The 24627-nt window shown below is 50.9% G+C and overlaps 2 protein-coding genes across 9 annotated transcripts in view; one reads left to right on the top strand and one right to left on the bottom strand.

Moving 5' to 3' along the window:
• Positions 1-682, bottom strand: part of VASH2 (vasohibin 2) — a 51189-nt gene extending 50507 nt beyond the window's left edge. For 5 of the 6 annotated variants that reach the window (XR_005781746.1, XR_005781747.1, XR_005781748.1 and 2 more), the window contains exon 1: positions 380-682. Coding sequence is in view for 3 of the 6 variants with exons in the window: in XM_040446429.1 (XP_040302363.1) it covers positions 380-655 (276 nt within the window). In the remaining 3 variants the exon portion in view is untranslated. The remainder of the gene's footprint in view (positions 1-379) is intronic. The other variant, XM_040446430.1, reaches the window with a different exon arrangement.
• On the top strand, positions 654-23527 carry LOC121011773 (uncharacterized). Of its 3 annotated transcripts, none has more exons than XM_040446435.1 (3): positions 654-873; positions 21522-21646; positions 22793-23527. In XM_040446435.1, exons 1-3 carry the CDS (start codon positions 654-656, stop codon positions 22856-22858), a joined length of 411 nt encoding a protein of 136 aa, XP_040302369.1. In that variant the 3' UTR covers positions 22859-23527. The 3 variants fall into 3 exon arrangements, with proteins under 3 accessions (XP_040302369.1, XP_040302368.1, XP_040302367.1); XM_040446434.1 differs by lacking the exon at positions 22793-23527 and adding an exon at positions 21960-22467; XM_040446433.1 differs by lacking the exon at positions 22793-23527 and adding an exon at positions 21934-22467.
• Positions 23528-24627: the final 1100 nt, after the last annotated feature.

Genomic DNA, 24627 nt, shown 5'->3' with positions numbered 1-24627 from the left:
ACAGTTTCCAAAGAGGAAAAGTAGAGTGGGATCACTAGGGGGCTTGTGCCTTCTTGGCAGGGCTGCTGTTACCTGGCGGCCACAGCTTTTGCAGGAGGATGTACATGGGGGCGAGTCAACAAAGTTTGGCTGGAGATTAAAGAAACCTTGGCACAACCAGACCTCACAGTCCCAGAGCAGCAAGCCCTCTACCTCTCCCTCCCCCATTTCTAAGACAAACATCTCAATGAAGCCAAGGGGCAGGGGCTGGCCGGAAGACTAGGGAGCGGAAGGGAGTCGCTAGCAGGACCGGGAAAATGGACACGGCCTCCGCTTGCTTTGTACAGACTGAAGTGCTCCCCTCCTTGCCCACCCCCTCGCGTCCATCGAAGCCTCTGACCTTTGCCAAGAACGTGGCGTTCCTGATGGCGCCCACCATTTCTCCCCCCTTGGGGTGCACCTTGGCCACGTGCATCCACATGCGCTCCCAGGTGTGGCTGTCGATGGGGAAGCCGCTCTTGTTAACGTGAAACAGCACCCCGCCGTCTTTGTCCTCCTCCTCTGAGCCCCCGCTGGTGGCGAGGCTCACGGGCCGCGCGTGGCTGCTCCGGGACCGGGTGCCTTTGGCGCCTTTGGGGTGGGGGCAGCGGTGAGTGTCGGCCGCGGAGCCGGTCATGGTGGGGCCAGGGCGGGGCGGGGGTGCGCGGGGCGGAAAGGGGGCGGCGGCGGCGGGAGGCGTGTGCGCGCGCGGGCGCCGCGCGGGGATCAGCGCCCCGCCGGGACGGCCTTCTCCATTGCTTCTGGCTGCCGCAGGACGCGCGAACCGGGAGCGGCGGCTGGAGCTCCGCTTACGGGCCGAGCCTGAAATCAGTGGAGACACGGCACACACCACGGGTAAGTGGACACCAGAGGAACCGAGGAGGGGCTGTGTCCAACGGCAGCGAGGCCTTGGAGTGTCCCCGCGTCACTCCCCGCTCCCCCCGTGCGCCGACAGACCCCCTCCAGGAATTGAACACGAGCTTCCAGCCCTGCAATTCCCGAGGAAGGCGACTCGAATTTTGTCCCACAGCTTCACACACACCCCCAGGCACCGGGCGGGGGATACAAGGAGCGCGGGGGGTGCGGAGTGGACGGGTAGGGAGAAGAAAGACAGCTCGTGCTGCGTGAAGGAGCGGGAGGTCCCCACAAGGCTCCACGCATTCCTTGGTGCCAGATGTGGCCGAGCGCCAGCCGAGCCCAGAACGTGCCGGCACGTGAGCGCCCGGGCTGCCGCGAGGGCGCAGCAGCAGCCTCGGCTGGCAAAGGCGGTCCCGTTTCCGCCCGGAGGCCCGCCCGGGCCCTCCCGGGGCCGGTGGGCGAAAGGCGGCTGCAGTCCCAGGGACCCGTGCAAGTGGCCCCACCCGCCCCCTCCCCGAGTTCCAGCGCCAGGCACCCCGGGGGACTGGCTGCGGGCGGGGCGCGAGGCAGGCGCGCCGCAGCCCCGGGACCCTACCTCGGGCCGGCCGGCCTCATGGCCGGGGAGCCTCTCCGGGCGGCGGGGGCGGCGGGGGCTGCTGCGGCAGCTGCGGCTGCTGGGCCTGGGCCTGGGGCTGCTGGGGCTGCTGCGGCCGTCGCCTCATTCCATGTCCCATTCTCGAATGTTATTCTGTGACATATAACCGAGTCACCCGGGCAGCCGCCGATGTTCCGAACGCGTCCATTGGCCACCGCAACAAAGAGGGGCGGGTCCCGGGCTCGGGACTCTACAACCGGGAGCTCCGCGACGCTCTGATTGGCTCCGGGGGTTCCCGGGCAGGAGGGGAGAGGAACAGGGGGAGCTGGGCCACCACGAGAAATCCGATCGCTGTCTTGTCCTGGGAGCCCCGCGGGGCTGTGGCGGTTGCCCTTGGGACTTAAGACCAAGTTTCCCCAGGGGTCGTCGCACTGCGAGAGTTCGCACCTATGGGAAGCAGAGGAGAAACGAAGCCACCCAAGAAGTGACCCCGAGGTAGAGGAGGGCTTGTCCTTAGAACTTCGTTCCCTGAGGAAGGCTGCACACAGTCACCTGCCCCTAGCAGGGAGTGACAGATGGTTTAGGCTGGGCTGTCACACGAAGCACAAAATTAAATCTTTTTTTTTTTTTTTTTATCTCACATTAAACAAATTTTCCAAAATCAACAACGGGGCACCGCATGTACCCTCTGACATCAGTCATGATTAATAAATCCCTTCTAAGCCCAAGCTGATATGTGACAGTTAAACCCAGGAGGTCAGTCAGGCCCCCACTATTCTGTCATAGCTACTGAGTTAGAGAAGGGGTCAGAGAGAGGGATGGGGGAGTGGGAGCCTTTCCACACTCTCCAAGAAACACTTTTGCCTTAAAGGCATCTTCTTTTTATTTTTTTTTTATTTTTTATTTTTCTTAAGAAAAAGAAAAGCAAACTGAGATGAGAAGAGCAGCAGACGACTGACCTGGGGCTGGCTCTAAGTCCAGGTTTGTCACTTGGCTAAGCTGTGCGACCCAGGACAAGCTACTTGCTTGTTCTGGGCCTTAACTTCTCTTTCCAAAAAGAGAACAGATCCCCCACTGTAAGGTTTGTGCTGGCTCTGAAGTTCTGTGATTCTCTGACTTTTTCTTTAGGGGACACTTAGGAACCTAGCCAAATATGCTTTCTCTTTAAACTCCATGGAAGCTTTGAGAGGATAGGCAGTTGTGATAGCAATTTCTAAGTTAACCTGGAATTAAGAATTCTGTTTTTGGGGTGCCTGGGTGGCTCAGTCGGTTGAGTGACTGACTTTGGCTCAGGTCATGATCTCACGGTTTGTGAGTTGGAGCCCCGCGTCGGGCTCTGTGCTGACAGCTCAGAGCCTGGAGCCTGCTTCTGATTCTGTGTCTCCCTCTCTCTCTGCCCCTCCCCCCACTCATGCTCTGTCTCTCTCTCTGTCTCAGAAATCAATAAACGTTAAAAAAAATTAAAGAATTCGGTTGTCAAGGAGCCACTGATGGTGGAGGCATCATGGGCAGAGGCCCTGGGGTACCGTGGACAGCCAGGGCCTAGGGGGAGGAGACCTGGGTTCTAGACAATGAGAATAATAATTTAGGTCCATCTGGACAACAAGAAATGGGCCAATTCAGGAAATTATCTGAATAATGCAAGTGAAATAGCACTCCTGAAAAAAAATCAGGAAACTGGAAGAAGCTTATCTTCTCACCACATAATTGCCTCAGGTTTCATTTCTTGATTAAAAGAAAGCATGCCTCTGTGAGTGACGTTTTCTCATCTTGAACATCCTTCCTCTCTTCTTTTCTCCCTCATCTCTCAAATCCATCGCTCTCTCCTTACTTCCTCTGAGTTTCAAATCCAGGGTGGGGTGAGGATTTCAGGATGCAGACCTGTATGCACAGGGTGAAAATTTGACCTCACAATCCCTCAAGAGAAAACTGAGCTCTCAAAGCTCAAGTGATCAGACCAGCTGGTGAACATCGAAGAATATCTGGCAAGTTTCACCTTCCTTGGCATCAGTTCCCGGTGTCCCACTCAGGCCAAGTCCAAACAAGTACAATCACCCTGTTAAACCAGGGCCTGGATCCTGCTTTACCTGAATCAAATCCTATGGACCAGAGAGGGTTATCAGTTCATGCTCCTGCCCCCAGCACCCCAGAACTCCTTGACAGCTGGGGGGAAAGCCTTTGTTGTTCATCTCCAATATTCCAAATGTCTGTTCTCCTCTTCCCTGGGGGTGGGGTGCAGTAGGGACCCACATGACACGGTGTATAAAGAGAGCTATGAGATTTGGCTGCTTTCCCTAAATGGTGGTAAGAAGGCTTCTGCAGTGAACTGTGCTGTCCAAGTGCAGGACTGAGAGGCAGAGGGCCCTTGTGTTGAGAATTCTTTAGCATTAGAGAATTGTGCTTATTGTGTGGACCAGCCAACTCTATTCTTCACGTCCTTGTGTATTTCAGGTTACGTAACACTGAACTCAGGCCAGAGAGACGCTGGGTTTTGAAAGTTCAAGCAGTTAGTAAGAGTGACATAGCCTTCCATATGTACACACAGTGGGACAGAGCCAACTTGTGATTTGAACAGGGACACGTGGCGACTATTTGCTCAACCTCCGAGAGTATGAGGTTGACCTACTCTTCTATTTGTTGACATAATGACCAGAATAGCAGGGCTGTGTAGCGGAAGGTTTGGAACCAGAAAAACGGGTCAAAGAGTATCTCATTTTCCAAGTGCCAGCTGCTGGGGTCTCAAAGACACTGAAGACAGAATCCTACCTGACAGATCATGTTTCTGGCTCCACCACTTGTTGACATTAACAGCCTATTAAGGGATATATCAAACACACCTTATATGCCTCCTCACGTTAGCTAGACCTTGCCTGTCTCCTGGCTCTACAGCTACCTCCACAGCTATAGACTTGTGCAGTCCAGCCACCTGGACCTGGCCAGTCACTTGCCCCAGGCAAGTCCCTCTTGGCTGCTGCTGCACAGCCAGGCTGGCCAGCCACACGTGCAGTCTCCGACTCTTCCACTGCTTCGAGACTCAGATGAAATGCCACACTGCAGGATGTGGCTTCTAAGCAGCCATCAAAGAGGATAGATGCATCCTAAGGAATTAATTCCCTGCGGGGAGCCTTTTGATCAATGAGAAAGCGGAGATGGGAGGGAGCCAGGCAGGTGAGTTCTCTTTCCTTCCTCCCTTCTATGGACTGTTCCGAGTCATGATTTTTCCAACATAGCCTGTCTGCAGCTGTCCGTCCCGCGCGATTGAGCAGACATACCTATTGAATAAGCTTCCGAGGCTCTCTGCAGCTGGTCATGAAGCAGTTACCTGCATGATAACATACCACCTTGTGTTGCGTTTCATCCTTTCCTACTCCCATTTCCCTTTTGGCTCGCTCTTGCTGCCTTCTCAGTCAGATTTACCTTTGCTTCTAGGTTCTGCTTTCTAGGGAAACTGAGCTAAAACAAGGGGTTCCAGAAGTGGTTCTAGAAAGCACATGCTTGGGATAGATTTCGGGGTTGAATTGCCTACCCGTCTGAAATCACTAGAATCCTTTGCTGATGCTGAGAAGGAAGGTAATAGCTCCGATATGCAAGAGCTCCACAGCTCTCACTTGTGTTTAACTGTGGTCAATTGGATGGAGAGCAAGGCATGAGGAGATCAAGTAGCTGTGGCCCTCAATCAGTTTGGAAACAATGATAATTATAAGGTGTGAGAGACCTTGGAAACAGAAAATGACCGGCTCAGAGCAGTTAATTACCAACTCACGGAATGCTCTGAAAGCCAGAGAGCTTCCATGGCAGCTTTGAGAGTCTTATTTCCTGCAACCACAGGATAGACTCTTCCAATCAAGCCCAGGACCTGATCACATGATAGCAGAACTGCAAAGGGTACTAATACGTGACCTTCACAGGCTTCCACGTCAAAGTCAGAGCCCTAATAGGGAAAGAGGGGGACTCAGAATCCTGGAATAGAGATGTCTCAGTGGATGAGTATCCTGACCCTTCAAGTCCCTTGCGAATGCTCTTGCCCAGAGAAGACCCCACCCCCACCCCCCGCGGCTCTCCATGGCATGTTCGCCTCAAGACCACTTATTGCCTCCACCAATATCCAGAGTCAAGTGGTAGCACAGCCCAAGGTGGAAAGAAGAAGCCCCATTCCAGGAGCACCTGGGTGGCTCAGTTGGTTAAGCATCCAATTCTTGATTTGACTCAGGTCATGATCTCATGCTGACAGCACATAGCATGCTTGGGATTCTCTCTCTCTCTCTCTCTCTCTCTCTCTCTCTCTCTCCTGCTTTCTCTGCCCCTCTCCAGCTCACACATCTGTGCGCTCTCTCTCTATCTCTCTCAAAAATAAATAAACTTAAGAAAAAGAAAAAAAAAAAAAGAAACCCTGCTCCAGGGATGAAAATCATACCTGCCAAAGATATTGTAGGGCTTGGCTAATGTGCACTGGCAGGAACTGTGGAAACGTGTGGATCTTGAAGATATTATATTTGGGGATGGGAGGGAGAAGCTCAATGAGGAGAACTCATTGATTTGGGGATACTCATACAAAACTAAGCATTTAGGGGCGTCTGGGTGGCTCAGTCGGTTAAGCATCCAACTTTGGCTCAGGTCATGATCTCACGGTTCGTGGGTTCAAGCCCCACGTCGGGCTCTGTACTGATAGCTCAGAGCCTGAAGCTAGAGCCTGCTTCAGATTCTGTGTCTCCCTCTCTCTCTGCCCCTCCCCCGCTTGTGCTCTGTGTCTCTCTCTGTCTCTCAAAGGTAAATGTTAAAAAAAAAAAAAAAAAAGAACTCCACATTTCATGCTTTAGCAAGGATGCCTAGAGCTTGTCCTAATCCCCATGTTTGCTTGGATGGATCTCTGAAGCCTGGTCTCAACAATAAGCAAAGTAGAGAAAGCAGACTTCCTTGTGTGGTGTTGAAGAAGGCATCAGAAGAGTCAGGAAGGAAGGAATATTAGAAGGGTTAATTCAGTATGGCTCCAGAACCCACCACCTGACCAGTTCCTGGGCCAGACCGGAAGACACTCCCCACACTAAGGCCATAAAGAATGCACTGGTACGGACGCAGTTGGTAGTGGCTGTCCTTGTAGTCCAAGCTGGATGGTAGTGAGGAGGGTGCTGTGTAACTAGGCTGCCTACTATTTGTGAAGATAACAAAAATCCCAGAATTGCAGAGGTGAGGTGGGAGCACTTAATCATAAAGGAAAAGGTGATCATACCACAACGGACAGCAAGGTAGAGGAGCGCTCAGGGTCACTTTCTCTACAGGGACTCATAATGCTGGCTAATAGGTCATGGTGTTCCTAAGGGAGGGGTATGCATATGATTTATTTTCCACGTCGAGCTATTTTTGAGAGTGAAAAGGTACACTAGTAGTAATGACATGGGGACAAGTGGTATACACCAGGACCATCCCAAATTGATAACCACCCTAACAAGGGGGGGATAGATGAGCCGTCACTTAGGCTATTGCTTGATTTGTATAATCAGAAAAAATGCTGGGGAGCAGAAGGCTTACTCTGAGCACCATAGCAAAGAATTATAGACCCTCACCTGATTTCCAAATCTAAGCCAAATCTGGCTCAAAGCTATTGCCACTGCTGAGTGAGCCCAGCTGGCCAACTGCAAAGACTGATACCAGGTGCTCTGTCTCACAGCATTCCTCAGATAGCCAGCTGGGGGCCGGTAAATTTATATGGACCTTCTACCCTGGAGGAGGCAGTGACTTGACTTTACCCCAATCAATATAAACACCATAAATGGGTTTGCCTTCCCTGCCCACAGGGCTTCAGATAGTATCACCATCTGAGAGCTTCCAGAATACCTTATCCATTGACATGTTACCTTATCCAACATTTCCTCAGAACAACAGACCCATCTGATGGTGAAAGATGGGGCAACAATGGGCTCATGAGCATGGCCTACTGGTCTTACCATGGATCCCATACCCAGAAACAGCTGACCTGATCGTATAATGAAAAAGCCCATTGAAACTCAGTTAAGGCAAAGCTAAGGTACAACACTTTGCAGAGTTATGGCACAGCCCTCCAGGTTCTAATACGCTTTGAGCTAATGACCAATATATGGTACTGATCCTTAAGAGCTGAAAAGGATGAATTCAGGAACCGAAGGACAGAGGTGGACATGGTAGAAGTGGCACCTTCCACCATTGCAGCCAGTGACCCACTTGAGGAGATTTGTGCTCTTTGTCCCTGACACTTTGGACTCTGTTATGTGAGAGGTTCTGGTTTCCAGGGAGAAGCCTCTGCCAGGGTGCAGATTCCACTGATCTGGAAGCTGTGACTGCTCCCCGGCCACTTCAGGCCACAGGCAAAAAGAAAGGAGTTAAAGTATAGTAGGTTTGGATGGCTTCTCCTGGATTTCAGGGAACCCAAGGGATTCACAGCTCCTGGTAAAGTAATAATTTTGCAGTGATAGCAGTTACAATTCAATAAGGGTAGTTCCATGAAGAACTTCAAGACCTTCTCCCACAAATGAAGATGACCCAATCCAGATAAACCAGCTGAAGTGTTGGGCAAGAGTGAGGGACGTCTAGAAAAGGTAATGGAGAAGGGAGATGATGATATCAACTACGGCCTTAGGACCAGCTATAGTAGCTTGAATCAAGCAGACTATAGCTCTACTCATTGACTCTCTTCCCTAAGAGCTTCTAGACGATTGCAACTGGCCACAACCTTGAAGGGAGCTTCATAACTGAATGGATTTGTATCTTTCTTGGAAAAAGGGTAAAATCCTCAAATCCAGACTATTCACCCACTCTCACCAGCAAAATGGATGTTTAGTGCAACAATGGATGTTAGTGTTTAGCCTATGTCCTCCCCGTCTTGTTGGGAATCAATATCGCATGGTGATTGAATGTTGTGAATCTGACTGGTGGAACTCAGATCACCTGTTTGTGCCCTCCCTGCAAAAAACAATTAGGGAGTTTTCCAGATTTTATCTTAGAGAAAGAAGATTCACATGGTGGGAAATTCCCCAGATGTAACCAGAGTGCCCAAAAGAGGCTGCACAATTCTGAAACTATTTGAGATGTCTGATAGGATTAAGCAAATGAGTTAATGCCCTGATATTGGTGTTTTCACTATGAAGAGGGAGCATGCAAACACGGAATGGGGAGAAACAAGGAAGGAGCCTGGGGGGAGAATTGGAGTTAGAGGTATTGATGGGAGCTCAGTCTTTCTAAATCCATAAGATGAATCTAATCATGAAAGAGTGTTGGACCCATCCAAAATAAGGAAAGTTCTGTTTTTAAAACTGTATATATTTTAAACTGTCAGTGTAATAAATGACAAAGAAAGTCAGTAGAAATGTTCCATATTAAAGAAGACCAAAGAGACATGACAACCAAATGTGACACCTGATCCAAACTACATCTTGAGGGGGCGCCTGGGTGGCTCAGTTGGTTAAGTGCCTGACTCTTGGTTTTGGCTCAGGTCATGATGTCATAGTGAGATCAAGCCCCGCATCGGGGCTTGCTGACATTCGGGAGCCTACTTGGGATCCTCTCTCTTCCTCTCTCTCTCTCTCTCTCTGACCTTCCCCTGCTCTCTCTTTCTCTTTCTCAAAATAAATGAATAAACTTTTTTTCTTTTAAACTGCACCTTGACCTGCAGGGAAAAAAACAGTGTAAATGTTATTATTGGATCAAGTGACAAAATAGTAATATAGATGTTCAATTAGATAAAAGTATTACATCTATACTAACTTTACTGAAGTTGATAAACTAAACTACAGTGATGAATAGGGACTATCCTGATTCTTATTCTTAGGAAATACACACTGTGGTATAGAGGGGGAAGGGCCACTTACTTTCAAGTGGTCCAGAAAAAAACCACTGTGCACTTGCATGTGTGCAGAGAGAAAATGATAGAGGAAATAAGGCAAGATGTTAACAGTAGATGAATCTGGGTAGAGGGTATATGGATGTTCTTTGCACTATTATACTTGCCACTTTTCTGTTAAGTTTGAAATCATTTCCAATTAAAAAAATTTTTGAAGGAGGAGGACTGAACAACCCTTGAAAACACAATAAATGTCTACTATAATAAGCCTGTGAGATAGGTGTTAATTATTTTCATTTTACAAAGGAAACAACTGAAGTTTTTAAAGGTTGGGGAACTTGCACAAGACGATATCATTAGTAAGTGTCAGAACTGAGAATTACACTTCGATTCACTTGATCAGCTACTTTTCTTTTTCCTTCTCTTCTTTTCTCTCTTTTTTTTAATAGCAAGAAGAACATAGATTCAAATGGTAATCACAGACAATTCGTAGATGTCCTGATGACCAAAAAGTTTAACTGTCCTGATGCTTCAAAATTCTAAGGGACGTCCTTTGAATTTCAGGCTTATTTATTTTTCTAACTTATCCCCTGGAGAGGGGGTGCCAGAGGGCAGGGAGCATGGAGGAGAATTAGAAACAGAATGAATGAGACCAGGGGAGCCACCAGAGAAAGAACCACACTGGGGCCTAAATAATCCACTGGTAGCAGCGGGGGCCCTGGACAATGGTCGTTCCGGCCAGGTTTACGGTTCTAAGGTCCTTTGAGGACATTTGGCCAGAGGGAGCAGAAATTTAAGACTTTCTTGGATTACACCTACTTTTCACCCAGAGAATAAGAGAATCATCTGCTGTAAAATTACTGTCTTCTCTCACAATGGCAGCTTTCAGAGAAGAAACCTGTTGTCCCCTTCTGAACAGTGCATTTGAAGGCTCTGTGCCTACCCCTTAACAAAAACTTCTTTGCTTTTAAACAACAAACATTCATTTCTCACAGTTCCAGAGGTTGGGAAGTCCAACATCAAGGCGCTGGTGAGGACCCTCTTCCTGGCTCATCGATGACCATCTTCTTACCATGTCCTCATGTGGTCAAAGCAAAAGGGAGCTCCCTGGGACCTCTTTTATAAGGGTGCTGATCCCATCCATGAGGGCTCCACCCTTATGACCTCATCAGCTCCCAAAGGCCCCACCTCCTAATACCATCACATCGGGGGCTAGGATTTCATGAATGAATTTTGGAGGGACACAAATATTCACTCTGTAGCAGCAGCCGTCTTGCAAATACTTGGATTTGGCCTTTGTGGGGTTTTCCTGGGATCCACACAGAGAGGAGCAGTTGCTCGATGCTGTGTGATGGTTGGGCTATATGAGAAAGCTCTCTTTTTGATTTTGGGGTACTTCAGGAAGATGAAAATGAAGTAAGTTTTACAATATAGCCTTTCTGGGGTGCCTGGGTGGCTCAGTCAGTTAACCATCCAACTTCAGGTAGATCATGATCTCACAGTTCATGAGTTCAAGCCCCGTGTTGGGCCCAGTGCTAACAGCTCAGAGCCTGGAGCCTGCTTTGGATTCTGTGTCTCCCTCTCAGTCTGCCCCACTTGCATTCTTTCTCTCTCTCAAAAATAAGTAAACATTAAATATACATATATATATATATAGAGAGAGACAGAGACAGAGAGAGAGAGAGAGAAGGAGAGGGAGGCTTTCTGTCCAAAAGGAAAATGGGAACACGCTGACCCAGGTCTGCCCAGCTGACAAATGAGACCTAAAGCTGATGAATATGGAGGCACATGATTGAGGTCATACAGGAGCTACACTAGGGAGCTTCTGAAGGTCCAGGAACCCATGTGATATGAAGGTCACCCCACCTGCTAATCTTAGCTCTGCCTGTAACATCCTGGGTGAGGCACGTAGCCACATCTTGGTATTTAGTGAATGTCTCAAGACATATATTATGAATATTCTTGGTAATTGGAATTGGGCAATCCTCCCTGAAAAGGCAGAGCGCATAACCTATCATGCCTGGCCACTGAGCAGTTTCTCTGGGTTCAGATGTCTGTTCTGTCCCCTGAAAACCTACGTGCAGATCGGCTTCCTCCTGTATCCATCAGGGGTAAGCAGGACACAGGTGGAACTCTCAAGAAGGTTTAAGCCCTGTACACCGAGGCACCTACAAGACGAGGGGAACCATCAAGGATGACGAGGAACCCTGGGGCTGTTACCTGCCCTGGACCTGAAGGAGCCCAGTGAGAGCAGGAGGCAGAAAGAAGGGCCGACGGCATCCTCCTGGGCAGACAGCAGAGCGGAAGTGGGTTGAGGGCAAACAGAAGATGACTGCTGACCGTCTTTGGGACCCAGGCAGAGGCCCCAGTGCTTTCCGGGGAATTTCGCACTCATGGAGGTGAAAGGCAAGGACAGGTAAGATGTAACAAAGACAACCACACATGGGAAAACCAGGCATTCATGGATCCAGAGGCTGAACGTCTTGCCGGATGTGCTGGAGAAAGAATGTGAGCCCAGCGCTGTGTGGGGAGGTGGGTGGACTTTCCCTGAGGAGAGCACTGAGGTGTCTGTCGTTGACCATCTCCTGAGTCAACGGGTGCTTCCTGAGTATCCCATTTGAGGAAAGGGGTCAGCATTAGAAATGTGCCAACCCGTCTTCCTTTCTTCATTGTAACACTCTCCCTGGCCTTATGAAAGATGACAGCTGTCTGGGGAGCACAGTGGGTGCCCACGGTGACATATCTTTTGGCAGAAGGAGCACTACGGAAAGCTAGAGGAAGCCCACCCTCTTGACGGTATCGTCATATGACTGCTCATATTTACTGAAAATGTACTACGTGCCAGACGCTGCTCTGAGTGCTTTTCAAGCATGTGCTCATTCCACCCTCACCCAACACCCCTAGGAAGTGGGTGTTGTTAGGGACTGAATGGTTGTGTCACCCTAAATTCATAGGCTAAAGCCCTTACCCCCAATGTGCCTTTATCCAGAGATGGGGCCTCTAAGGAAGTAATTAAGGTTAAATGAGCTCATAAGGGTGGGGGCTCTGATCTGATAGGGTTCGTGTCCTCATAAGGAGAGATACCACAGAGTTTGCCCACCCCCACCCCACCCCCCCAGCACTCACACTGAGGAAAGGCCATGTGAGGACACAGCAAAGGGCCGCAGTCTATAAGACCAGGAGGGGAACTCTCACCAGAAACCGAATTTGCTGGCACCTTGGTCATTCCCGTTTCCAGAACTGTGAGAAAATGGATGTCTGTGGTTTAAGTCCCCTGGTCTGTAGGGTTTTATTATGGCAGCCGGAGCTGACCTGAGACAGGCACTGTCAGCATTATTCTCACTTTATAGATGAGGAAATTGCAGCATAGGGAAGCTAGGTGGTTTTCTTAAGGTCACCGCATTTGCCTTTGACTTTGGGTCCCTTCACCTCTCAGGGTCCTGCTTCTCTCGTAAGAAGCAGGTAGGTAGAAACAGATCAGGGGCCATAAACTCAAATGTCAACAGGGCACAGGCAGATAACAGAAAGAGGGGAAGCTGGCTGAGAGGGGCCGTTACAAACTGAAGAGGGCAGGCCCTTTAGAGAGGCCAGCTGCCTGCCAGCTTCAACAACTTGTTGGCTAAATGGCTGGTGTGCTCGGATCTACAGGTGCTTTGTTCTATTTTTTAGATGTTTATTTGAGAGACAGAGAGACAGAGAGGGACAGGGTGCGAGCGGAGAAGGGACAGAGAGAGAGGGAGACCCAGAATCTGAAGCAGGTTCCAGGCTCTGTGCTGCCAGCAGAGAGCCCGATGAAGGGCTCGAACTCATGAACTGTGAGATCATGACCCGAGCCAAAGTCACATGCTCAACCGACTAAGCCACCCAGGTGCCCCTCAGATCTACGGTTTTTCAAGACAGACTTGGAAATCTGGATCTTTTTAGGAAATACAATTTCCCCCACATTCCATCATGAAACAGAGTGCAGGCTAATTAAGACATAGCTATGGGCTGTGTTTGGCATACAATGTCCAGTTTGCCCCGCTCTGGACTGGATGATTTTTCTACACACTTTTCACCTCCTCCTTCTTCACTTGGCCATGACTCTCTGCCTTTGGCAATATTCCCTCCCGTGTGCAGACTCTTAGCCCCCTGCTTTTAGGAAAGTGAGTACCACCACGATCCAGAAATGTTTTAAGGCATAGTCAGTGCAAAGAGCACTACATAAACTCAGCTGAGCCATGTGACCCTGGGCCCATTCCCTTTTCTGAAAATTGGCCCCAAAACACCTACATCACAGGAGCTCTGGAAGGATTAAATAAGATTGTGCGTGAGGAGGCAACTGGCCAATCGTGAATTCTTCCGTGGGGCTCAGAGGAGTGCTGAGTGCTTTCCATACATTGTCAGGTACCTCAGTGTTAGGTGTTTGAGCTCCTTACAGATAGGAGTCTGGTGGCTTCAGCGGCTGTAAGGTGCCTGAAATGGAACTGGCTGAGTTGTGAAAGGCAGCAGAGGGCCTCTGGAGAGCCTTCTGGAGAGCCCAGGAGCATGGCTGGGAGGGACAGGAACCAGAGATTCCGTGCCTGGAAGCCAGGAACAAAACAGCCTCCCTAAACAGCTCTCCAGCGGTTTGGAGGCATAATTAGTAAGAGCGTTTGTACTAACGCTCTGAAAGTTCTACTCAGGCTTAATAGCCGCCTGTAAAAATTCCAGTAGGGCCATTTCTAGTTGGGGCGAGTGAGGGTTAAAAACTCTCCAGACTGCCCAAAATACTCTCCGGGAGGACCCCCCCCCCCAACAAGAAAGGGGTTTATTTACTGCCCCACTGATTAAGGAACTGTTTATCTACTCTGGATCATCTTCCACCAAAGCCTTTATCAGTGTTTTTTGTGGGGTTTTTTTTTGTTGGCTACTGGTGTTTGGGTTTTTTGTTTATTTGTTTCGGTTTGTTTTTTTAAATAAATGAGAGCAGATTATGTGTGTTCCAAGGCTGTGACTCAAGATAGTTGTTTGCCTGTGAGCCAGATCCTGGGGAGGAGGGAAGGCAGCCTCCCTTTGCAGAGCTGGGGGGAGTCTCCAATGAGAAGGATACAAAAGAAGGAGTCAGAACTCACTTCCTTTCAGGTCTTCCTGGGGAGCAGCTCAGTGGGGGTGGATGCTCTGGGGAGGACCTTGGCCAGCAAAAGAATGAGTGGGTTCAAGACAGCAGAGGTGGAGAAAGAAAGAGCAGAAATGAACTGGCCAGGCAAGGGGAGGGGAATTAGAGGCCCTCTAGGGGAGGTGTGCTGGAGACTCCTCAGGAAGCCTGGGGTATGGTTGTAAAAGAAGGACAGCACAGAGCCAGGAAGGAGGATAAGTGAAGCTGTGTTTGGAGCTACACTGAAACTCTGGATCCAATCTAAATCCACTCTGGCCAGAACAAGTGTTTCAAAGGTGTGACCTTGGGAGGAGCGTTCCGCCCCAAGAGCCAGGAGGTCCTAAATGAATTTTTGGTAAAGACGATGGCAATGCGTTTGGAGCAGAGAACAGCAGTCATTGGATTTGGGGCTCAGCTCTGCTGAGAACTGGCTGGGTAATCCTAAGCATACCCCCCCAGCCCCCACCTTTTCTGAGGCTTGGTTTATAAAATGAGGGGCTGGACTGGCAGCCCAGACCAGTGAAATCGGAATCTTTGGGAGTGGGTCCAGGTATCAGTATTCCACAGCCTGGAATACTGCACACAGCCAAGTTTGAGACTCTCAGGGCTAGACGGTCTCTAAAGGTCTCATTCAGCCTTGCCATTCATTAAGTCTTTAAGGAAAGGACAGAGAAGATGATTCTCCTGAGGACTGCCTCAGGAGAAGCAAGGCTTGGACCAAATGGTCTCTTAAGAGTTCCTCTGCCCGTAAGATTCCATGATTTGAGACCCCCAAGTGGAGAGGCTCTTGCTGCCAGGTTCTAGCCAGATGTGTTTCTTGCACCCTTCATTCATTCCAGGAGTATTTACTGAGCCCCTACTATGTGCCTGGCACTGTTCTAGGTGCTGGAGATACAACAGCGAATAGACCCTTTCCTGTGTTCAACTCTTGGGACGGATCTGAAACCACAAAGCTAAAAAGGAGGGTGCAGGATGATGCAGAGAGCCAGAAGGGAAGGGAAGGGAAGTTTGGGAATCGGGTGTTTCACAGAGTTCCCCAAACTGACTCATTACGTCATTGAACTGAGTAACTAAGGTTACTGTGGATCTGTCCTTGTTGCGTTATTCTCATCTTCCTTTCCTCCTTCCTCTTCAACTGTGGGGTCATCAGCCTCTGCGTTTAGCAACTCAGTTCTGGCTCCCAATTCCAACATGTGTGTGTGTTGGGGGCGGGGGTGGTGGTGACCAACACCACCAGGCATCTCAGACACCAGCGGGGTGTGCTACAATTTGACTCAGCTCTGATAGTACCTACCTGGAGATAGGGTCAGATCCTGGAGGTTGAAGGCTCAGTCCTACAGACTACCCCTCCCACCCCCACTTTGGATACCAGTGGCAGGTCCAGGTCATGCCCTGTACTTCTGACCAACTGGCTCTAAATCAGAGGTTCCCATGATGCCCTGCTTGGGTTTGATTAATTTGTTACAGCGGCTCACAACTCAGAGAAACATTTTAGTTACTAGATTACCATTTATTATAAAAGGACATAACTCAGGAACAATCAAATGAAAGAGATGCCTGGGGGAAGGTCTGGGGGAGGGGTTTGGAGCTTCCTCGCCTTCTCCAAGGACGATGCTCTCCCTGAATCTCCACGGTGTCTGAAACTCTCAGACAGGTTTTGGGGTTTTATGGAGGCTTCATTACATAGGTGTGATTGATTAAATCGCTGGCCATTGGCTACTGATTCAACCTCAAACCCCACTTCCCTTCCCAGAGGTAGGTGTGTGTGGGGGGGGGGGGGGCGGGGGTGGTGAAACCAAAAGTTCTAGCCTTCTAATCATGCGGTCTGTTCCCCTGGCAACCAGTCCCCATCCTTCGGTAATTTCCAAAAGTCTCTCATTAACATAACCAAAGACACTTTACCACTCTTATCACAGGAAATTCCAAGGGTTTTAGGACTCCTGTGCCAGAAACAGTGACAGTGACGTAGACCAGATACATATTTCCTATTATAGATCACAATATCACAGCCAGCAACCCTAGGGGCAGAAATCTTCTGCTCCCCAACCCCAGATTCACACTCCCAAGTATACCTCAGGTCTTTCCAATTCAGCTTAAGCTCCTTACAGCTGGGGACTGGGCCTTGAGTCTTTGGGGGAGCACATAGCATAGTTTGGAGTGTGTGGGCTATAGACAGACATCCTGGGTTCAGATCGCGGCCCCGCCTCTTGCCAGAGGCTATCACCATGTGATCTGGACAGCATACTTACCAGCTCCCCAGTCGCCCACCTCACATCTGCACCTTCAAAATAGGGATTTATTATAATACTACCTTTCACATTGGTGTGAGGAGTAAATGAGTTAGTGGAGACAAAGCAGTGTCTCATTTCCCGTCAGGGCGGGCCTCTGATACACGGGTCAAGAGAATGCTAGCTGTTGTAACAGGGAAATCCTGAAATCTCAGCGCCTTCCTTCAGTAGGAGTTGATGCTTTGGTCATGGAAAGTCTACTGGCGTGGGGAGGGGGGGCGGGGCGCCCCGTTCCATGCAATCACATGGGATGTCAGGGGCTCCGTCACCCTCAAGGAAGCCCAGGGCTTTCACCTCCAAGTGGCACACACACTGAGAGACTGGAGACCACAAGGAAGGCCTTTGTAGGCCAGGTGGGGAATGATCACTTACCCCCATTCCACTGGCCAGAAATCAGTCACATGCTGCAAAGAGCCTGGGATAGGGGCCAGGAAGAAGTGCATGAGGGAGCCTCTGGGGCCTGGCCTCCAGGGGTCTTCTTAGCCAGCCAGGTCTGCCTCCTGATCTCAGGCCCCCTGCACCCCTGGTGGTTATCCCATCTGAGATGAGTCTGGGACCACTGTGTGTGCAGACTCCCTCCTCCTTCTCCTTCCTCTCTGACCTTCTCCAGTTACTTTCCTCCAATTCCTGTTCTCTCTCCAATGGCACCTACCCTCTATTGAACTCCTGTCTTTGGAGAGAGGTTCATTGTTTGGCCACTGAGGGCTGTGGTGGAGAGGTGCTCTAGGGATTCAGTGACAAAAGATGTTGGGGGAGGGGGGAGTTGGGGGAGAGCCGTGTCAGCAGAGGAACCTTCCAGGGAGGAGAGCTGTGGCCATGTCCACCTGCTTCCTGAAATCAGAGAGTCTGATCCCAGGCCACTGGGCTCCCAGGGATCTGGGAGAGCTCTCAGCCCCTCGAACTGTCCCCTGAACAGCAGCAGCGCTATCACCTTGGAATTCGTTAGGGATGCAAATTCTCAGCCCTACCTTCGACCTGCTGAATCAGAAAATCAGCTCAGAAAGATTGGTAACCCGCCCAAAGTCATGCAGCTAGTAAGAGGCAGGGCAAAAATGTTCTAACACGTCTTTTACGTGATTCTGGTGCACACACAAGTGTGAGAATACCTCTTGCAAGGAAGGAATGGAGCGGCCAGAGGCTGCGGGTAGGAAAGTGCTGCACACTGCCACCCAGTGGCTGCACAACAAACAACAGCCCAGCCTCCAGCTTGGAACAAGCGCATGCTGAGGTCACAGCTGTGCTAATACCTAGATTAGGAAGCACGTTTTGGAAAGCACAGGGGAATCCACAGCCATCGCAGGGGACTCACCCAAGTCTAGCCTCATGGACAGCTGTTAAGACTTAGCCTAGAGTCCAGCCCAGAGCCAGTCCCAAACTCTCGCTAGAAGGCCAAACCCACCTGCGCTTACATTCCATGGGAACCTGGCACAGCTGGCTGGAGAGAGGCTTCTGTGATCAGACTGATAACCCCATCAGGGGCAGACTCCATCATCCTCATGGGATACCAGAAGAAGCAGACGTCCTTCTTCTCCAACAGGGCCCAGGACTCCACTGGGACCCTGCCAGCTAGGCCCCTGGGGCCCCAGGGCTCTGCTGGTGTGGCACTCCCTGTCTCTGCCAGGGGCTTGCAGATCTTGGAGGTGAGGGTGGGGAGAGGCTAGAGGGAGAAGAGGAAATGTGAAGACCTCTCAGGATGCGGCCCTCTCCTGCCTGTGTGATGGGGAACTGCAGGGACCGGGGTGACATCTGAGCTTAATGAGGAGGAAATGTCCAGAGGCAAAGGCCGCTTGCTCTCTCCCTTGTCCCTTGGCCTCAGACACAGTGGGGGCAGGAGGCTCAGCACTCTGGGGACTGACTCTGATTTTGCGTTTTTATGGGAGGACGTGGTAGCTGGGGGGCTCCCAGGGGATGTGCCCAGCTTGCTGGGGAGGCAGACTCTGGGGGAGGAGGAAGGGTACAGGAACCAATGTCTGTAGGGCACCCTGCACTATGCGGGGGACTCATTTAATCCACTCACACAGTAAAACTCAGCTCAGAGAGTTCAGTAACCTGTCCAAAGTCACACAGCCAGTAAGAGGTAAAGCAAACATTTAAGATCTAACACCAAAGCCTATGTTTGCTGTCCAGCACTCTCTGCTCCCCACCCCCCACCACAGAATCCCCCTAGGCTGGCTATCACCCCAGGCAGTTCATGCATCCAGAAACCCGTGGGTTCCAACAGCGATAGGGCCTCTCCTTGCTTAGCTGCCCTGCCCTGTGCTCCCAGGCCCCTCACTGGTATCTCAGTAGCATCTCTGACAAGGGAGAAAGCTCCAGTCAACTTAGAAACCAGGACACTGGCCTGTGTCCCCAGGTGGGAGGGAGAGCCTCTCCATCCTAGAGCAAGGCTAGGGTCCAGAAGGTGCCCATCTCTGCCCTCAGGGCTCTCCAACCAAGGATACAGAGCAGAGCCTGAGAGGGGGAGGGGAGGGGAGGGGACAAGTTCACTGCTCCATTTAACCAGAGGAGGGACAGAGGGGGTCCCCAGAGCAGCTTGGCCCCCACAAGCCTCAAGTGTAGGTGAGTCCTGAGCCGAGCCTGGATGGTGGTTCCCAGAAGGCCTGCTCTTCTCCTGAGTCCACCAGGTAAGGCACAGCCGCCTCACGGTACAGGTCACCCAAACCCAAGGTAGCTTTTTTAAGGTCAATGTTCTGCTGCAGACCTGAAACTTCATAACTGTTGCTAAAATCAACACTAGAAAAGCATGATAGGATTTATGTGGGGTTTTTTTAAGTTTATTTATTTATTTTGAGAGAGAGAGCACGTGGGGAGGGGCAGAGAGAGAAGAGAGAGAATCCCAAGCAGGCTCAGTGTTGTCAGCACAGAACCAGACGCGGGGCTCCAACTCAGGAACCGTGAGATCGCGATCTGAGCCAAAATCAGGAGTCAGATGCTTAACCGACTGAGCCACCCTGGCGCCCTGGGATTGACCTTTTAAACTTTATTCAATATACAGTTATTATGGAAGAACGTAACATAGATGAACTCAAATCGTCTCTGCTTCTCTGGCTCAGGTGTATGTGGGTTGGTTCGTTGGACTTTTGGCCTTGCTGAAAGATTCCAAACACCCCCAAACCACCAGTGTGGCTTTTACTGTCCTCGTCATCATTAGAAGCCCCGATTGTCCACCTCTGTATGCCAGGAAAGCCTTCCCTAACTTCTGTCATTGACACACATCCTCGCTGTTGGGGCGCAGAGGGTAGAGTTGTCTTAGAAAGGGAGCTTCCCCGAGGGAACAGTGGGGGAGGGGGGTGGCTACCCCAGTCAGGTTGGGTATGGGAGGCCTTCTTTCTTGGGCATCTCCGCGGAACAATCCAGACAAGTGTCTCATAGGTGCTGAGAGGCAGAAGTCCCTTGCCAGAGGCTGCCAGCCACGACCGGCTTAGGGGTTCTGACTTTCCTTTTCAAAAGGAGGCAGCACAGGCTAGGAGAGAGGCCTTCTCTGGGCCATCTGAAGAGCGAGGCCCAAGTGAGTGAGGAGGGAGGCCCTGACTCCATTCTTTCCTAGCTATGCAACTTTTGGCAAGGCTGAGTCTGAGTTTACTCTTCTGCAAAATGGCTGTAATTGGTGAGGCTCCAGAATTTTTTTTATAGGAGGCACTTAGTGGGCCCTAAGGAAGGAGGCGGGGGTGATGGGAAATTGTTCACAAGCACACATACACCATTTTACTTAGACCACAGGCTTGTGGGGGGTGAACTGGGGAATTCAGTGTCGCTGAAGCCCCTCCCAGCCACGTTTTGGTGCCGCTGTGGTTATAGGAACCAAAGCGGGCCTCCCTCACGGGGTCAGATGAGAGCATATAGATGAACCCCTTTGCGAACTGTTCTCAACAGATGGAACGTATTAGTATCCTCTCCTAAAGTAGGACTCTAACCTTTTACTTGGGACGCTGGCCAGCATTGCTTGCTAATGGATCGGTGATGTTGCCCACGGACCCTTCTGCAGAGGCCACCAGTGAGCAGTCTCCCGGCTCTGGATGATGCTTCGATTTCTTAACTGGGGGCTCCTTCCTAACCCAGAGATGTGGTTAGATCTTCCAAGCCCCCAAAGCACTGTTTCAGGAGGAATCTCCCCAGGCATCGACAGCCCAGGTAGTCCCCCAAATAGGTGGTAAGAGCGTCCAAAGGCAAAGGGTGGCCCCTGCCCAATTGCTTTGGGAACATGTCAGATGCTCAAAAACTCCCACAGCACGATCCCAGGTCTGAGGAATCTGTTTCTGGGAGTGGGCTTGAACAGACTGTGGGTGTTTCCTTTTGTTTTTTTAATCAAAGGCATCCCTGATTACTGCTGTGAAAACTACACTTGAGTTTCGGACACAGGTTATCATGGGATCTGGTCTGCTGTGCAGGACAGACTTCCTACAAACCCCTCAATTTCAGGAGAATCCTTCCCCTTTCTGAAAAGCTCACCTGTCCGTGAGGGTGCTCTAAGGTGACAGGAACATGCAAAACATATCAGCCATGTGTCCTTTTGGAAAGTCAGTCCAGACTGTGCAGGAGGAAACTTGAGATCTGAAGGAGGAATGGGAAAGAGCAGGTTTTCACCGCATTTCGGGCTTTTGCTTCTGGCTCTGTGGGAAAAGACAGAAACATAGGGGAGGTCTCGCTAGGGGCACAGGGGGCTGCTCCTGTGAGACTCAGCTCCAGCACCCTCTCTGACGGCAGCCTTCCCTCCCCCGCTCCCGCTTACCTCACCTCTGCCCGCAGAGGCCATCCTCACTGATGTGCCACAGCATGAGGCACACACCCCCTCTCACACTTTGTCCCTGTTAAATTCCCCACGTCTGTCCTCCCCAGGCTATTCCCCCGGAAGAAAGAGGCCTTCACTCGAAGCCGGGGAGTTCTCCCTGTTGGAAGCGGTGGGTTTCCTGGTTTCCTGCCCAGTTTCTGGGCTCTCCTTCGCTGCCTTTTCTCCAAACCAGGTAAGGGCGTGACTTGCCTTCCTCACTCTATGGCAGTCAGGGGCTGCGGGGATGGGGTGTCAGTGCTGTCTTCGCCAGGGAGGAAACTGCTTTCCTGGAAGCAGATTCTTCTAGCCCCCTTTCCTCTGCTCCCACCTGTAACCCACCCTGTTTCCTGAAGCGGTCTGTCGGAAGGAAAGGGGAGGGGACAAAGACACAGGATTGACAGGGAGGAGGGACATTTGACACCCTCCAGGAGTCAGCCTGGGGCTCCGTGTGGGCGGAACTTTGTTTCTCCACTAAAGCAGATGCCTGATGGCTGTGGTCCCCCCAGGCTGGAGATGGGCCAGCCGAGCCACCTGCGTTCCTTCTCCACCGACATCACAGATGCACCTGCTGGGCTCGGAACTGTCCGAGGGTCTGAGAAACCAGATCCCTACCTTGTTCCTCTTCACTGGGGCCACACAAAAGCCTCCCATCCGGACAGTGACAACAAGAGCCAGCTCATGTTTCCAGTCGGGCCAGCGGAAGCATGTCTGGGGCAGCCAAGAGGAGCTTCTGGGGGGAGGGGTGCCCAGTCCAAGCGGACACTCCTGAAGAGGCCATGTGTGTGCTCAGCCTGTCTGGGGAAGCAAAGCCAGCCGGCAGCTGCTGCCAAGCTGTTCTCAAAGTGTGGTCCTCGGACCCGCGGCGTCACATCACCTGGGGACTTATCAGGAATATGTATTATTGGGCCCCACCTGAGACCTGCAGAATCAGAACCTCTGGGCTTGATGTTTTTTTAAGTTTATTTATTTATTTTTGAGAGAGACAGAGACAGGGCAAATGGAGGAGGGGCAGAGAGAGAGGGGAAGGGAGAGAGGAGATCCCAAGCAGGCTCTGTGCTGTCAGCATAGAGCCCGACGTGGGGCTCGAACCCACAAAGCCATGAGACCAAGAGCGGGATGCTTAACCGACTGAGCCACGCAGGCGCCCCTTGATAAGCCGTCCAGGTGATTCTGAGGACACTCAAGTTGGAGAACCTTTGGCTAAAGTTGGCCGTGATAGTAGGTCCTGAGCCCTAGGGTGGGAGGCAGGGCTAAGGGGATTGTGGGTGATGCCAGGGGACTCCCATCAGAGCCGCCTCATCCATCCGTCCTAGAGAGGAATACAAGTATTCTTTTCTAGGTGTGCCAGCAGGTGAAAGAGGTTTGGGAGCCTGCCCGAGAAGCTTGTGACAGGGAGAAGTGCTGAGCAGGATGTTAACCTACTGCAGGATGCACAGATAAGTATTTACTCCGACGTGGAGAGCGCGCTTCCCGATTCCCGAGTAACCTGACAATGGAGGCCAACGTTATGTGCAAACCCTTTTGCCCAAAATGAGCCCGCCGTGTCGCAGGCAGGCCCTCTGCTTCTCGATTTGGGGTCAGCAGGGACAGGGAATGGAGGGGGCACACAGCTGAGCTGGGGGATGCCTGTGGGAAGAACCAAGCCTGCCATGGTGCCACTGGGACAGCCCTGGGGCAACGTGGCCGGAAGCCACACGGCGGGGGGCCACAGGAGCAGTTCACGTATTCCGCTGAGGAGCCGTCTCTGGCAAAAAAACACCACAACCTTCCCCGTTTTACAGAAGTTGTGCCAGACAGTTGAGCTGAGGCAGCACACCTGTCAACCATCCCAGCTCCGGCTCGCCTCGGAGGTACCGTGGGTTCCCTTCCAGACCAGCACAGAAAAGCAAATCAGACAAATGTTTTGGTTTTCAAGTGCGTATGAAGGTTATGTATACGCCGTACTGCGGTCTAGTGTGTAGTAACCTTGTGCCTAAAAAAAGACCTGTCTTAATTAAAAAATACTTTAATGCTCGGGCACCTGGATGACTCAGTCAGTTCAGCATCCAACTCTCGATTTCGGCTCAGGTCATGATCTCACAGTCCATTGTGGGCTCTGTGGTGACAGCGCAGAGCCTGTTTGGATTCTCTCTGGGTCTCTTTTTCTCTGTCTGTCCCTTCCCTACTCGTGCCCTTTCTCTTTCAAAATAAATTTTTAAAAACTTAAAAAAAAAACAACTTTCGTGCTAAAAAATGCTAACCATCACCTGAGCTTTCAGTGAGTCACAGTCTTTTTGCTGGTGGAGGGTGTTGCCTCAATGCTGATGGCAACTGACTGGTCAGGGTGGTGGTTGCTGAAGGCTGGGGCGACTCTGGCACTTTCTTAAAATAAGACAATGGTGGGGTGCCTGGGTGGTTCCGTCGGTTAGCATCGGATTCTTGGTTTCGGCTCAGGTCATGATCTCACAGTTCGTGAGTTCGAGCCCCGCGTCGGGCTCTGTGCTGACAGCTCAGAGCCTGAAGCCTGCTTTGGATTCTGTGTCTCCCCCTCTCTATGCCCCTCCCCCACTCATGCTCTGTCTCTCTCTGTGTCAAAAACAAATAAACATTAAAAAAAATAAAAACAAAAAATCAGACTCAGTCCTGTAAAACCCTGCTGCCGCTTTAGTACCTAAGCTCATGTAATATTCTAAGTCCTCTGTTGTCATTTCAACATTCCTCACAGCATCTTCACCCGTAGATTCCAGCTCAGGAAACCACTTTCTATCCTCATTCTTAAGAAGCAGCTCCTCATCCACTCAGGTTTTATCATGAGATCGCAGCAGTTCACCTGTCATAGTAATGAAAGAGCCTGAAAAGTGTGAGACTTACCAAAAGGTGAGCCAGAGACACGAAGTGAGCAAACGCTATTGGAAACATGGCACCGAAGGACTTGCTGGATGCAGGGTTCCCACAGACCTTCAAACTGTAAAAAATGCAACATCTGCAAAGCTCAGTAAAACAAGATATGCCTGTATTTGCCTCGAAAGTGTCACTACACATGTTGGTGGCTAATGCTCATCACTGTCTCTCATGCTATGCACCCCAGACAGTGGGAATGTGAGGACACTTGCTTAATGTGTGTGTGTGTGTGTGTGTGTGTGTGCACGCGCGCGCGCGCGCGTGTGTGTTTTGGGGCAAGTGACTCCCCCCGGT

The sequence above is a fragment of the Herpailurus yagouaroundi genome, unplaced genomic scaffold (assembly GCF_014898765.1).
Source record: "Herpailurus yagouaroundi ecotype Mexico unplaced genomic scaffold, PumYag 195, whole genome shotgun sequence".
Lineage (NCBI taxonomy): Eukaryota > Metazoa > Chordata > Mammalia > Carnivora > Felidae > Herpailurus > Herpailurus yagouaroundi.
This window is presented reverse-complemented; position numbering and strand designations above follow the sequence as displayed.

Bases quoted from the DNA above. Each gene is read 5' to 3' on its own strand.
- LOC121011773 (XM_040446433.1), top strand. From the start codon at position 654: ATGGTGGGGCCAGGGCGGGGCGGGGGTGCGCGGGGCGGAAAGGGGGCG. The intron at 874-21,521 runs GTAAGTGGACAC...TGTCCTCCCCAG, and splicing joins AGACACGGCACACACCACGG to GCTATTCCCCCGGAAGAAAG. The intron at 21,647-21,933 runs GTAAGGGCGTGA...CCACTAAAGCAG, and splicing joins CTGCCTTTTCTCCAAACCAG to ATGCCTGATGGCTGTGGTCC.